This window comes from Hevea brasiliensis, chromosome 7 (genome assembly GCF_030052815.1).
Source record: "Hevea brasiliensis isolate MT/VB/25A 57/8 chromosome 7, ASM3005281v1, whole genome shotgun sequence".
NCBI classification, from domain to species: domain Eukaryota; kingdom Viridiplantae; phylum Streptophyta; class Magnoliopsida; order Malpighiales; family Euphorbiaceae; genus Hevea; species Hevea brasiliensis.
In genome coordinates, this window is record NC_079499.1 from 94549602 (window position 1) to 94566358 (window position 16757).

At 31.4% G+C, this 16757-nt stretch overlaps 1 protein-coding gene and 1 pseudogene across 2 annotated transcripts; both read right to left on the reverse strand.

The window, feature by feature from the left end:
* Positions 1-1785: 1785 nt before the first annotated feature.
* On the reverse strand, positions 1786-3764 carry LOC110659770 (uncharacterized; annotated as a pseudogene).
* Positions 3765-7223: 3459 nt separating this feature from the next.
* LOC110659777 (probable WRKY transcription factor 15) lies at positions 7224-9003 on the reverse strand. 2 transcript variants are annotated; one of them, XM_058150194.1, is made up of 3 exons: positions 8142-9003; positions 7865-7990; positions 7224-7666 (listed from the first exon to the last, which is right to left on the reverse strand). In XM_058150194.1, the coding sequence occupies exons 1-3, from the start codon at positions 8882-8884 to the stop codon at positions 7507-7509; spliced, it is 1029 nt and encodes a 342-aa protein (XP_058006177.1). In that variant the 5' UTR covers positions 8885-9003; the 3' UTR covers positions 7224-7506. The 2 variants fall into 2 exon arrangements, with proteins under 2 accessions (XP_058006177.1, XP_058006176.1); XM_058150193.1 differs by having other exon boundaries at positions 7865-7993.
* Positions 9004-16757: the final 7754 nt, after the last annotated feature.

A 16757-nucleotide genomic window follows, 5' to 3' on the forward strand; every position in this document is an offset into this window, starting at 1 on the left:
TGAGTGATGGATGGAGTGATCCCCAGAGGAGGCCTTTAATTAATTTTATGATTGTTTCTGAGTCTGGCCCCATGTTTATCAAATCTGTAGATTGTTCTGGTGAAGTGAAAGATAAGCAATTTATTGCTAATTTGCTAAAAGAAGTAATTGATGAGGTGGGTCATCACAAAGTGGTACAAGTCATTACTGATAATGCTTCAAATTGTAAAGGTGCTGGAGAAATCATTGAGGGAATGTTTCCACATATTTATTGGACTCTTTGTGTTGTGCACACTCTTAATCTTGCTTTGAAGAATATATGTGCAGCAAAAAAGTTGGAAACTAATCAAGAAATTTATGATGTGTGTCACTGGATCACTGAAATCCATGGAGATGCTTTGCAAATCAAGAATTTTATAATGAATCATTCCATGAGGCTTGCAATTTATAATCGGTTTAGCCCTTTGAAATTGCTTTTAGTTACTGACACTCGTTTTGCTTCTATTGTTGTGATGCTTAAAAGATTTAAACTTATTAGGCGTGCTTTAAAAGCAATGGTTATGAGTGATTAATGGGTACAATACCGAGAAGATGACCAAGGCAAAGCTAGATTTGTTCGTGATAAAGTGGTAGATGAGGATTGGTGGGAAAAGATTGATTACATCATTGCTTTTATTAGGCCCATTTATGACATGATCAGAGTTTGTGACACAGACAAATCATGCTTTCATTTGGTTTATGAGTTGTGGGATTCTATGATTGAAAAGGTGAAGCAAGTTATTTTTGATCATGAAGGAAAGCAAGCAGATGGGTTTTCTGCTTTTTATTATGTGGTTCATCGAATTCTTGTTGATCGTTGGGCAAAGAGCAACACTCCCCTTCATTATTTAGCCCATTCATTAAATCCAAGGTAAATTTCTAACTTACATACTCATCTTCTTGTTATAATTTTTTTTTATTATTTTCTGAATTTATTTTCTTATTTTTGAAGATTTTATAGTGAAAAATGGCTTCAAGAGGGAGAAGGTAGAGTGCCTCCTCGTATGGATGGAGAAGTATCAACTGAGAGAATTAAATGCTTTAGGAGGATTTTTTTTCTAATGAAGATGAGCGAATTAGAGCGAATGATAAATTTGCAAATTTTTCTTTGAAAAGTGGACCTTTTGATGATCCTGATTCTATTGGAAGTATGTACGTTACAGATCTTAAAAAATGGTGGGCATGTTTTGGTTCTAATGCACCTTTACTTCAAAGGTTGGCTTTTAAAGTGCTTGGACAACCTGCTTCCTCCTCTTGTTGTGAAAGAAATTGGAGTATTTATTCCTTCATTCATTCATGCAGAAGGAATAAATTAACTCCAAAACGTGCAGAGGACTTGGTTTTTATCCATAATAATCTTCGTCTTCTGTCGAGAAACTCCTCCCAATATTATGATAAGAAGACAAAATTGTGGGATGTTGGTGGTGATCAATTTGGGAGTATGGAAGATGTGAGAGTTCTTGAATTTACCAACCTTTCATTGGATGAACCAGAGTTAGAGTCTGTTTTGTTTGATAAAAATGCAACTACAAGCATGGAGAAGGAGAATGAGAAAGACAGTGAAGTTTAGAAAATGTCATAAATTTCATTATCTTTTCTTTTTTAACATTTGAATGTGTTGTAATTAATATTTATTTCTTATAAGTATGAAACTTCTAAATATGTATTTTTATAGTTGAATTTAAATGTTAATTTGAACTTTATTTATTATTGAACATCTTTCATGATATATATATATATATATATTTATTTATAAATATACCCTTATATTTTTTATATTTACACGTTTCCCCCACGTTTCCGTTTCCTATGTTTTTTAAAATGCCGTTTCTCGGTGTCCGTTTCCGCATTTCCCCGTGTCCGCGTTTCCATTTCCATGCTACATAGGTTTGCCATGGGTGTGAATAAGGTGCTAAGCATTGCAAAATTCAATTGGCCAAACCATTTGCAGAAACTTCTGCCTCCTGAATATCGACTTCCACATCCTTCAGATACAGTGGAATCCTCACACCTAGCTCTCTGAGTTGATCTACTAAATTATATAAAAATTCGAAGGTCAGTCTAGATTGTGCATTGAGAGCAGATCATTCTCCATTGTACAGGGTATACAAAGCTTCAAATACTCCACTAACACATCTGCCTGGTCCAGTTTTCCATCTCTGCTGCTTTCTTTATCACCGGTTAACCATTTAGCTGTCTGAAATCCAGCAAAAAGAGCTGGATTCTCAACAAGAGACTCAGCTGAAAAGCACCCATCAACACCATTCTCTTCCAAACAAATCTGAACATTTTTTGACACAACTCTTTACAGCCTTGATGGCCTTCCATTCAGCCCGAATTTCTTTCCATCTTTCTCATCTCTAGTTTACAATGGACAGCTAAAAGGGAACAACCAACTTCCTTCAACATTCTAGCATAATTAATAGTATCCTCTAGTTTTGGGATCACGGAGATTTTGCAAGAACATGAACATGAAGGTTGTGAGACAACTTCTCAACTAAACATTTGACGAGTGGAAGATTATCCATTAAGAAAGCTCCATAGTTCCCCTTTTTGCAATTCACTGTGGACACCTGCGTAGATGCCATTAGAGCCAATTACATTTTATGCATAAGGTTTCAGTCCATTGCTAGAACCATGCATACAAGCTTGGAAATTGGAATTTATGTTACCTTTCATCAATTCAAGTGTGATCACCTCATTCTTTTTGGCTGAGAAAGCTAGCGGCAGGAAATTTGAATTGCATAATATCTAAGATATTTAGTTCCAATTTCTAACCACCATCATTGCCGTCTTTACAACCACCGTGACTATTATATGCACTCCACCCCTACAGCCACAGCTGTCATCCTAACGATTACTATTTCTACCAGCATCAATGCCATTATTATCATCGACTGCCATTAACTACTCACTCCAAACTATATCCAGTGTGAACAAAATCAACACTGTCACTGTCACCACTAATTAATGTAATTACGCCATTTCAGCAACTATTTCCTATGATTCAAAACATGCTAGAGACTAGTGAACTTTATACTCTTATCAAGGATAGATCCCTACTCTAAGAATCAGAGAAACAGGAACTAAACCTAAAACTTGTAATAAAATAAGGTTACAGCACATGCTATAAAAGTTATTGTAATGACATTGAAAAAGTATTTTCTTAGAGATGATTTGTTAAGAATATTACCCCAGATTAATGTTAAAGTAATCACAATAAGGTTCCACCCTCGGTGCAGTTTCCATCAAGTCTGGATCATTGGCACAAAACAGGATAAATAATGGGCGATCCTCCTGCAATTGTTCTCAGAAATGCATCTCAAAATTGTAGTAATGGGAAGAACAGATCCAACTCAAGTATATAAAACTGAGTTTACCTGACAAGTGGTGATTCCTGGTTTATATTCTTGTCGTTCTCAGAGAAAATCCTGGAATGCAACATCTGAATATAAGCAGCCTCAACCCCGTATTTTCTACGAAGCATTCGAAACGGCAGTTCCGACTTGTCCGCCACTAGAGCAACAATCAACTTATGTCGGCGCAACTTCGTCCAGTGGGACCATGCCCGCTCCACTCCAGGCTTTCCCCTTAGGTACTGGCCTGGGGGTGCAAGCAGCAAAACGACGCCGTATCTGCAAAGACAGAGAGGTATCGTCCTCTGATTGCTGTTGTCGTTGAGTAAAACAGAGAAGGCGTCTAGGACTGGAGGAGTACGACATTGGGTTAGAAATGAGACCATGAGGAGGGAGAGGGAGGAATGAGTAAAATACGATTTTGAAGGAAAGGAATTTTAATTTTTAAAGTCGGGTTTTTCATATTTTTTAATTTTTATAATTTTTTATTATTTAAGAAAAAGGAAAAATGTTTTAAAATGTAAGAGAACATCTATTTAATTTATTAATTTAATGAGTTGAAAGATAAAAGATTTTTAAACATTTTTAAAAAATCTTGTTTAAAAAAATTACACGTTCTTTTAAATATAAATTCATGATTTATAAATCTTAAAATTTCTCTCATTATTTGAAAAAAAAAATTAAAATTTGTTCTTTGAAGTTTTGCAAAACTTATATGAGTTTTTGATATTTTAATAAATATACAGTTTAGTTAATACTGTTAGAATTACAATTAGTTCGTCATTAGTTTTAATAAAAATAATTAAAATACTCTATATTATATTTTATATCTAAAATAATTTACTTTTTAAGATTTAACAAAACATATAAATTAATCACTAAGATTTAGTGAAATTATATATTAATTTTTGTATTTTTTAAATATATTTATTTAATCTTTAATATTTTAAAAATTTATATATTAGTCTATTAGTCTAATTTTCCTTTTAAATTATCGTTAATTCAAAAAAAAAAAAATCAAAATGTCCTTCATTTATAAATTCCAATATAAAAAAAATAGTTCTTGAGATTTTGATTTATTAAAAAAATAGCCTTTGATGTGGCAAAATTAAAAATTGTAATTGTTTCAATTTTAAAAATTAAACTTATTGGAAATTACATGTTAAGATTTTTATCATAATTAATAGTGAATTTTACAAAATTAACTATTAATTAATAGGGTAAAATTTTATAAAATTAACTATTAAATTATATTTATGTTTTATATTATATTGTTAAAATGTAAGGATGAATATGTTATTAATAAAATGATATAAAGATTTTAAAGTAATTAATTCTTAGTTTAATAATTATAACCATTTACAAATTAATTCTTATATGTTTATTCATTATAAAAATATAAAGGTTATTTGTAAATAATTATAATATTTAGAGATATTTTTTAAATTATATAGATAGTTTTGTAATTAACTAAAATTTTTAAGAATTTTAAAGTAATTAATTTTTTATTTTTAATAATTATATAATTTATAAAAATTAATTTTCAAATTTTTCTAAATTTAAAGGATTAAATTACCTTAGAAAGAAAATATAGTTAAAGAATATTTTGATATTTTTATTAAAGTTAATGATAATTGAATTGTAGCTCTAATAATATGAACATATTAGTTTATTCAAATTTTAAGATTGAAAAAGCTATTTTAAAAATATAAAAACTAATATGGATATAATTAAAACCTCATAAACTAAATTGTAACTTTTAAAAAATCTCGTCTTTGATAAAAGGTTAAAAAGATAATAAGAGTAATTGTTATTTTTATAATTTTTAATTTTTATTAATATTATTTAAATATTTAAAAATAAGTAAGTTAATTTTTCATTTCATTAAATATTATTTTAATAAATTTTAATTTTTTTAAAAGTAATTATTAATTTAAATTATTAAAATTAATATTTAATTGTATAAGAAGATATAAATATTAATAAAATAAAAAATTAATATATATTTTTTTAAATATTTAAATAATATTAATAAATATTAAAAATTATAAAATAACAATTATCTCTTTATTAACATTTTACTAAGAAGCCGATAAAGTAGATCTTGGACTGACTATGGGAATGGAGAGGGAGCCGCAACGCATTAGGTTCATCTGAATAATTGAAAAATCAAATCAACAGAAATTTATAATAAATTAAATTAAATTTTTAATAAATTAAATCAAATAGAATAGAATTAGAATAAAAAATTTAATTTAATTAATTTAATTTATCAATTTAGGTTTTATTTTTTATATATATTTTAGAATCTTTTCATAATTAATTTTAATTATATTTATTATTTAATTTTAATTTGAGATTTATTAACATTCAATAAAAAAATTATTCAATTCAATTTAATTTTATCAATTTTTTCTTAAAAAATTAAATTTAACTAAATATATTAAAATATTTAAATAAAAAATTTAAATCAAATCAATTTATAAAAAATAAATTTTAAATCTTTAATTTTAAATTAAATCAATTTAATTTTTTAATTTAAATTAAATTATACTCGAACCCCAATACAATTTATCCCATATCTTATTAATTTTTCTCAAATTAACTATCAGAAATATAAAATAACATATTTTTTATAAAAAAATAAAAAAAAATTCAGTTGATTTGTATGATCGATAATCAAAGGGAATGATTAATTAAAAGTTATTCAAACCAATTATAGATCTAATTTTTGAAATTTTTTGATTTGATAAATCGGATAATCAGGATTTCAAAACCATGGCAGAAACGTTGTCTATACGCCTGCAGGCCGCAAGGTTGACTTGTTCTCGAGTGATGCTGGTGTGTGGACATAAGATTCTCTGTTTATTCTTAATGGATCGACACGTGAAGATGCAAACGCAAATAAGAACGGAAGAAAAGAACACCAAAGATCCAGGCGATGGTCTTTGGCTTTGGCCTAAGCAACGGGGCGCAAGCCAAGCAAGCAACAGCAGAGCACGCGAAAGCAAATCAAATCCCCTGTTTCTTTTTTGTACTTTGGCATGAAATCGACATTTCAACCACAGGTATTTTAATTGGAACCATTATTATTATTATTATTGTTCTATCAAACCCATCAACTAAACTATTAAGTGTGTGTGTGTATGATAGAATTGATAATGATGGCCGAATTCAGCTTGAAGAGGGTCCTTTTTTTTGTTTTTTGTATATCAACGTTGACGTTGAGCAAAGCGAAAGCAATCACAACCAACATTTCTAATTATTTCAAACATTGTAGGGTCCCTTGTATGACCATTTTGCTTAATCAATTCTCCCACCCACCCATTTTGACTTTTGCCCATTGTTCTTTCGCATTCATTTAACTCACACTTTTGTCTACGCTTCCACATTATTATTCTTGCACCAATCATCCATTATTATTATTCCTATTATTACTATTATCAGCTAATTTTCATGCATCGATGTAATTTGACAAATTTAAGTCTTATCAATTAATTAGCATGGTACCATGTGAACGATCATTTATATGTATTGAAAACACTGAACAATTTCTCAAACTTAACATGCTTGTCCGCCATAGTTTGACCCAGTCCTTTTCTTCTACTATTTTAATCAAAGGATGATGCAAGAAAAGTAAGAATTAGGCATCCAAATACAACAAACCGAACAAAAGCAAGCAAGCAATCAAGTTTTAAAAATTCCATAAAGAATTGAATTTCCACTTTGCTTTTGATTTCTCCTTTACTTTAAGATCCAAATCTAATACCAAATCCCACCATCTTTCCTTCCTTTTTCTTTTCTTAACAAAATGGCCAATTGGGTTCATAGTTTCTCAATTGAAAAAGATGCAGCAAAACAATAAATAAATAAATAAATAAAGAAGATGAGGAATTTGAAATATTTTACAGAGAGAAATGAAATGAACCAAACCCCATTAATCTCCTTTTGAGATTAAAGCTTTTGAGAATTTCTCTCAATTCCATTATCCATAGCTCTTAGCTACTGTTACTAACTATTTGCCCTTCCTACACTTGACGTTGAAATAAAACTAAATCCCACTAGTTTAGAACTGTTTTTTGTTACAGTTTTGTTCTTGTTGATGATGGGATGATGATGACGGTGATTAAATCTATGAGGATTCTAAGATGAGATTGGTTGTCTCTGCAATGGAGAGAGTGTGACTGTGCTCTCCTTCGTAGGTGACAACGAGCATTGATGGATCGTCTAAAGCTCTCTCCACATGCTTACGTGCTGGGCAACCTCTGACGCTACTGCACTTGTAGTAGCCTCTGTTTAACACAAACATATATCAAGAACAGCATATTAATCAAGGGATCAGTAGTCCTAATTGGTTAATTATTATTTTGAAATAGCAATTAATGCATCATAATTAATATACAGAAACTAAGCTAAGCAACAGTAGATAAAAATAAGAGAAATCTATGACCAGACTAATTCTTGAGAAGCATGTATGTAGGTATATATACCTAGGATGTGGAGACCCTTTAATGGGTTTTTGTCCATATTTTCTCCAGGAGTAATCATCTGGTGGAATATCAGCCATCTTCAGGCTAATTGCTGGAACCCTCACCACTCTCCTCAGTCTCAACTTTCTGCTACAATAAATCAAAACCAAGATCCAGGTTAACATACATATATATATATATATATATATATATATATATATATATATATATATATATATATATATATATATTTAAAAAAAAAAGTAGTAATAAAAAATTATTTGAAAGAGAGAGGTACCTCTTCTTAGAGCAATGGCACCGACCAGACGATCCACTGCACTTGCCAGAACCCAGATTTTCAGAGCTACACTTCCTCTTCAAGGAAGATGAAGAAAGGGGAGGCTTTCCAGCTGATGAAACCTGAGACATATTGGTAATCTGAATCTGAAACGCTGATGAAGACGATAGCTGTTTACTATCTGTCGCATCACCCGTCAAGGAAGACGCAAAGGAGTTCCCAGCTGAGGGATAAGAAAAATTGATGGTGGTAGACGATTCTTTCTTATCACTAATCACCCCATTATTCTTTGGCATCACCGCCATAGAAGAAAAATCATGGTAATAATGATTAGGAACCGGAGGAGGAGGAGGAATCTGCTGGATCGGCGTAGCATAATAAACCTTACTGTCAAGAACTTGATTTTCTTGGCTAATTTGGCTGTGGCTCAGAGGAGTAGCCACAGGAGCTCTTCTAAAGCGAGCATGGCCGGTCCTGGTTCGACCCAGAAGAGAAATAACTTTCTTGAATTTAGAAACGGCAACATCTGCAGCTGCCTTGCAATCCATGTCTATATCCATTGAAGATCTTGAGGTCGAAGAAGGTGATGATGAAGATTGAAGCTTTTCTTGATTTTGCTGCGAGAGCAATCTGATGAGCTTGTTGACACTCTCGAGACCTGAAGCAGCCTCTTGGACTGCGTTCTCTTCCAATTTAGTAACAAAACCATCGTTCCTAAAAGCCATCATGAGGTCTACAGCCATGACTACTGAAACAAGACCATGAAAGAAAGAGAGAAACAAAACAAAAGAGCAGAAAAAGAAGAAATTAAAGTCGGTGAAAAGAAAACGAAGAGGAATGGGGTGTTGATAAAGGGTAAAGGGAAGGGTCGTCCCTTCCCTTACGGTCTGGTCAAAATGATGGCATCGGTTACAGTACCCTATCGACCAAAACGTAGCTCACTGACCCGTCACTCTAGCATTTGCCGTCAAACCTGTACGCACGAATAAGATCCAACCACAATCGCACTTTTTTATTATTATTTTTTATAAAAAAAAATATTAGTATTTTAAAAAAAATAATTTATTTATATATATATATTTATATATTTAAATATATAAATAATTTTTTAAAAAATATATGTTTATATTATTAGAATTATATTTAAAATTTATACTTTTCTATTTATGAGGTGAGAGGAAGTGACCCGTCATTTTTTCGTTTCGTTGTCATTTTTATTTTTATTTTTATTTTTTACATTAGAAAAAAATTAAAATTAGAAGAAATATTTAAATATATTTTCTTTTATTTTTTGTAATAATTTTGTATATTTTCAGTAAAATATATATTATGTCACGTAGAAGAAAACAACAATGATAGTCCCATATAAGTAATGTTATACAATGTGAAGGTGAGGGAACGAAAGGGCAATTGACGTCTATTCCGAAGAAGAAAGAAAGACGTCTGGTGAGACCCGATGAATGTGGATGTGGTCTCAAGGGGGACGTTGTGGTTGAGGCAGATCAAGTCAAAGCATCTTCTTTAGCCGTCTGATTATAAAAAAGAGGTGGGTCGCTTCCAGCATGATATAGTTGACTTTTTATCTTTCGGCATAGGTTCCCATTTTGTGCCTTTGCGATTTGTCTCCCGAGATTTTTATAAAAATTATAAAATACATTTATAGTATTATTTATAAATATAAAATTCATTTATTTATAAATGGATTGAAAGTGTATGGATTTGGATATAATACCTATCAAGTTAGATAATGCAAAATATAATTAATATAATGCACATTGGTCATTAATAATTTTAATATATATATATATATATATATATATATATATATATATATATATTAATTTTAATATACAAATTAATGTAATATTTTAAATTTTTTATTAATTATGTAATTATCTAAATTAGATATCATAATCGGCGTTAGGAATCAGGTCAGTTTAAACCTATCAGATCTCATAATAAGTCTAAAAACTTGATAAATATAAAAATATTTTTCATAACGACCAAATTTTAAGCAAACTCATAGCAACCACGCTTTGACATTCACATCAAACTTTTTATGTCTCTTTTAAAATGGCTCAGAATTTGAATATTTTCACATTATTCAGTAAAGAACACCAAAGTGTGATTCTTACAGTTATATATAGAGAACAAGAGTATGCTTACAATTTAGGCAACGCTCATACATGCTTTACTAAACAAATCTTAATACATTACTTTGACAACCAAGAACAATATCTATCCATTAACATTTTACATGTCCAGTCTAACAATATCAAATATACATAACAAGTCTAGGGCTCCTTTTGTTGCTAGCTTCCCAAAAACATATCTATTCCTGCATCTGGGGTTAGGGGAAAGAGGTAAGCTTCTAAAAGCTTAGTGAGTAAACTAACCAAACATATATGAATTATCTTGCTCATTTCATACATATGCATTGTATCATCCAAATGAGTTTTCAAATCATAAACATTTCACATAAGATAAAATTGTCACCAATGATTCTCCAAATTCAATATGTCCAGCTCATATAGAGGCCTCAGGACTTCTGCTTAAATACGTAACAGATTCAATATGCCCGGCTCACACAGAGGCTCCTCAGGACTTCCGCTTAATAAGTAGTGAGCCAGGGGCTTATTAGGCCTCACCTGGTCTTACCATATCATATCATGTATGATCCATATCATAAAACATATCCATAACATGGGAGAAACCAGTGAGCCATCGAATATCCATCATCCATCAACAATAAATATGCAGAAATAAAATACATTTGTGTTTCAGATACATACATCTAATAAATAGTGAAATGATGCATGTAGATGATCATGAGTTTATTTAAATACATTTACAATCATTAAGGTTAGTGTTGCTCATCTCTTGTAACCTATCAAATACCTCACTCGAATGGTAGCTAGCCTTGGATCCTTAGCTTTTCGAATCTCTCAAGTCTGATCCTTTAAACATCAAAACCTAATGAGTTATTCAAAACTCTAAAACTCTGCATATACATTAAACAATCTATTCTAGATCATTTTGGACCCTTAAATCAAGTTTTTGAACCTTAGAAAAAAAAAAGAGAAAATAAGTCTGGTAGAACCCACTTCGGCTGCCGAAGTCTTGGACTTTAGCTATCAAAGTCTTGGACTTTGACTACCCTAATCTTGAACTTCGACTACCCTAATCTTGAACTTCGACTACCCTTTTCGTGCAGTAGCCACTGCGGTTGCTAAATTCTTGGACCCTAAACTTACTTAAGGTACAGAAGCTACTCCCGCTGCCAAAACATTGATTTTCAGCAGTCAAACTGGAGAATTTCCAAAATTCCTTAGTTGAATGCTGTAGAACTTCATCCCACAAATACACCAAACTCAACCTCAAGGCTTCTAAAACTTTATCAAACCTTAATGCACATTTCTAGAGCATACAACAACTTGAAAATATCTCATTGAGCTCACATGCGACCAGTAAAGATTAAGGATTAAGTTTTCTCCTAACTTAACTCAAGAAAACATTAAAGATCACATGCCAAATTTAACTCAAAAACCTATATTACTTTAGACTATGTAAGAACTAACTAATTTAGGCCTTTAAGATTTGAAACTTTGACCAAACTTGCAAAAAACCATACAATTGCAACAAAAAGGTCAAACCCCCCCCCCCCCCCCAACATGCGTTAACTCTTACTTAACCATACCAAGATTAAAACTTCTTAAACCTCACATGCAAAGAAAAGCTATACAACCTAACATTCATAAATATGCTTAAATCCCTCTAAAAGATCAAAAAGAAAAGAAAAATTACCTCTTTTCCCCTGAGCTTGAGAAAGAAGAGAATTGATGAATGAAATCTTCAATTCACCCTTGATCTTAAAGTGTCCCAAGGATTCCAAGACTTCAAACACAAAATTTCCCTAACAAAGACTCATTCATACCATTGCATGTAACAATAGTGCAGAGAGGGAGAGGATATTTGACTTTTTTTGAAAAAATAAAACTAGGTGGGCTATAAATACCCCCATTGTCGACGGGACTTTCGGTTATCGAAAGTCATGCTTCCGGCTATAGAAGTTTATTCTGTTCAAAAAGAGAACTTGAGTTCTCCCACTTGTCCAACATGTGAATTTGGACTCTGTTAGTAGTATGCCCTAGAGCATATCGTTTAGTATGTATCTTGTACATATTTTATTAATAAAAGGCAATTTTACTTTTCCGTTTACATGATGTATTTATGTGTAATAGAAAAGGTCTATTGATATTTTATTAAAAATTCTATTCTTAAGTTTTCAAGAATATGAGTTACAGTATCTCTAGCACAAAGTATCATAAATTAGTTCACAATCGAGGATACTTCACAATAAGGACATGACTTATCCAGAAAGATTGTAATCATGTTTGTTCTCAAGTTATTTATATGAGATATAAATAAGATGAAATGGTGAGTCTCATGCCATATAACAAACATGATAGGCACTTATACATGATAAGTAGGCCGAATCAGTGACGCATATTACAAGCACATGGAGTTTATTCTTGTCAATGTATTGTCATATATCATATCAGTGCATATAATCTTTAGACCTGAGATAACATAGTTATCTTGTATATAGGTGGTTTGAGTTTGATACTGCTTTCATACTTGTACTGTGTATGGGTATATGGGCATGTGTTGGCTCCTACTAGTTATATATGGAGGTAGGTGTTGATCAAGATGGAATTTGTTATCCTAAGTAAATAGGGACAAAGTCCTATATTCATTTAATTATTCTTGAAGTTTCAAGTTCCTAGCCAGGACAGACATATTTGTCAGAAAAAAGTTTCTGATAAGAAAATCTAATTAATTAAGAACTAGAATTAAAAGAGAATATAATATTCATAGCAAATGAGATTTGACATAAACCATGACTCCAGCTCGAATTGGGATTTTGTAACAGAGAGATTCTAGTGCATGGTAACATATGATTATAAGTTCATTTAAAGGTATTCCTTGTTACTGATTGGGTGGCTATGGCATGCTATGCTAGGTATCAACCATGATCTATGAGATGCCTAATATAATTTAGAGAAATCATTTATGGTAAGAAAAAGTCTGATGATATTAAGAGTTGATATCATATCTCATTGCCAATTAGTGATGAGCCTAGTGAGTCACACACATACACAAGTAATCACCAAGTTAAATGTGGTTTAATTGATTAATTAAAGAGTTTAATTGATTAATTAAATAGGTTTGGTTTGCAATAAGATTGCAAAGTCTCTAGTATGAATTGAAATCAAATCTAGATTATTAGATGTATAGTATAAGTTAAATTTATATTTAAAGTGTTTAAATATGAATTTAATTATGAGAAATTAATTAATAGAGATTAATTAATTAATTTATATTTGATATAAATTGATTAGAAGAGGAGAAATAATTATTTTGGGTTGAGAACTCAAAATTAAAACACAAGGGTAATTTGGTCATTTCACAGGGTGACATCTAGCACCATGAGATGATGACACATGGCATCATATAAGCTTGCCATTTGTCTTCCAATCATGTAAGATGATCAAAGTCAAAATTAAATCTAGCTTTGACACTTGGCTTAATGTGATTAGGTCAATTAAAATTAAGGTGCAATCAGGTGATGACATGTGGCAAGAGTTTTAAGTGATGACCTAATTATAAAAGGGAAAGAATGAAAAAATAAAATAACATTCTGATTTTTTCTCAAAGGTGCCGCCACCCATGAAGCTCCTCTCCTCTCTTCTTCTTCTTCTCTCATTAATTCAAAGAGAATGGTCTATATTCTCTTGAATTAAAATTGCTAGAAATTGTTTCTAGTATCCTATATACATCTACAACCTCTCTAAAGGCAAATCTCTAATTTTTAATTGGTTGGCAAGGCTTGAGAAGCTGTTCAAGGGGCTGCCATGGTGATCTTGGTGTGGACAAACTAGAGGGACAACATTTGGGATCCTAGGTGCTTCCCAAAGGTACCAATCACATCTACAGTGCATCAAAAGGTTAGTGTACATATTCTTATATTAATCTAAGGTTCTAATGAATTAATTTATTAATTCAAAAATCTTAAATGGCAAATGTAGATCCTAATACATATTAAAAGTATTTTAATATGCAATTGAACATTGAAATCAATTAGGTACGTAATGAATTTTGCATGAAGCATGAGACCCTAAAAGAAAATTTTCAAAATCAATGTTCTAATCTAACCATTTACATGCTTCCGCTCCTTCAATTGGTATCAGAGCCACTATATTTGCCATTTAGATTGTTTAAGATGAGATTTAATTGTGTGATTTAATCAAAAGTTGATTGATTCATTGCTGGTTGCTTCAAAGAGTGTGGCAGCATGCTTGGTTGTGCACCTTGGTGCGCATGGTTTGAGCACCATCATGGTGCGCATTGTATTGGACTTCAATTGTGTAATTGTTGTATGGTTTGATGCCCATAATTATGCCTATGACTAATTAAATTGTTTAATTAGGAATTATAATCACAAAATTAAATTTGTTTGAATGTGATTCAAATATGAATTTTTAAATTTGTTTGAATATGATTCAAATATGAATTTTTAAATTTGTTTGAATGTGATTTAAATCTGAATTTTTAAATTTGTTTGAATGAGATTCAAATCTGGATTTTCTAGTTGAATATGAGATATTCAATTTAATCTTAGTATGTATATTTTATTTAATTGTTAAATGGTGATATGTGTGATGGATGATCATGAACAATAAAATACCAATATGATTGGATTTATTTCTTTTATTTTTCCTTTGGGTTGTAAATAATTAATTTTATTTTGATGGCATGTATTATAAAGGTTGTAATATTTTTGGGTTGTAATTTCATTTATTTGAGGACTTTGAAGTCTATGTTCTTGTAAATTCGCCTTAGTATGCCAAAGATTACAATGTAATGGATTGCAAGAAGATCAAGGAGGTCAAAAGCATTAGTGGGACCAATGGGAGGAATTCAAGATTAAGTGTTAATTATGTACTCCTTCAGCAACTCTTGTAATATGAATGAATGAAAAAAACCTAGGAATGCCCTGATTCAATTCTTAGTGGTTTAGAATTGAATCCCTTAGAAAGTCCATGATCATACGATATTTATTGTTTATCCATGTATGCATGAGATGTATGAAAATGTATACAAGTATATGATATATGCATGCTAATTGGATAATGTGCAAAGTGAGACCATAATAGTAATTAGGCCAACCACAAAATCTTCAAAACAAATGATTAAGTTGGAAATGGTATAATTAAAGGTAATTATATCATGGGCCCTCCATTGAGGCAATTATTTTAAGAAATTTTAAATACTTGCATATGGTGCAATTAATTTAAGAGATTTTCTTAAGAATAATTGTTAAGCATGAGATGTTGTAAATATGTAAATAGTTTGGTGGCCAATAATGGATATGCCTGAGGACATTAAAATTATTTGCATGTTTACTGGCTCAATAGGATCAACTTAACTAATGCAAAATAAGTCAATAATGGATGTGCCTGAGATTTTGATCATTAGGGGCTAGGTAAAGGATTGAACCTCACATGAGATGTGATAGGCAAGGAGTTGCTCACTTACAGTTTATTGTAATTCCAATAATGGATGTGCCTGAGGATGATTAATAAGACTATAAGAATTCAATCACCTACTAGAAATCCATCCAACTAGGATTTTGGTTTCCTATTTTGGAAGTGTAGGATTCGCTAAGTTAGTGGGAGGACCAATTTGATTAAAAGACCATAATCATTTTGGTTAATTACATAATACATTTACTAATTAATCTGGTTATTTTCTGCAGATAATTTTCTGATAATAATGAGCACACAACAACCACCACCATCCAATATCCTTGCGAGTATACTTGATCACAATAGGTTGACAGGACCTAATCTTTCAGATTGGCTAAGAAATTTAAAACTTGTCCTGAACTTAGAACGTATTGGATATGTTCTAGACTCAAAGGTTCCTGGTCTCTTACCTCCAAAGGCCACTCAAGAGGAACATGAAACTTTGGACAAGTGGAAAGAGCATGATATGAGAGCCAAGTGTTACATGCTTGCTTCTATGAGTAATGACTTACAGAAGCAACATGAAAATATGCAATATGCAAGTGAGATCCTCCTTCACCTGTAAGATTTGTATGGTGAGCACAGCAGGAATGCTAAGTATGAGATATCTAGATAGTTATTCCGCATGAGAATGTCTAAGGGACAGAATATTGGGGATCATGTCCACAAGATGATTCAGCTAATTGAGCAGCTGAAACATCTTCAATTTCACATGGATTTCCAACTACAGACGGATTTGATCCTTTAGTCCCTTCCTGAGTCATTTGGGAATTTTGTGACAAATTTCCATATGACTAAGCAGGAATATATCTTGGCTGATTTACTTAACATGCTGGTTATTGCCCAAAAGAGTACGCTAGGCAATAAAGGAAAAGGGGTAGCTTTGATTGCATCTTCTTCTGTTGGAAAGTCCAACAAGAAGAATGGCAATAAGAAAAAGAAACCTCAAATTCCTTGTCCTTCCAAGAAGATAGCTAAACAGAAAGGGAAGACCAAAGCTGATGGAGGCAAAGGAAAGTGTTTCCAC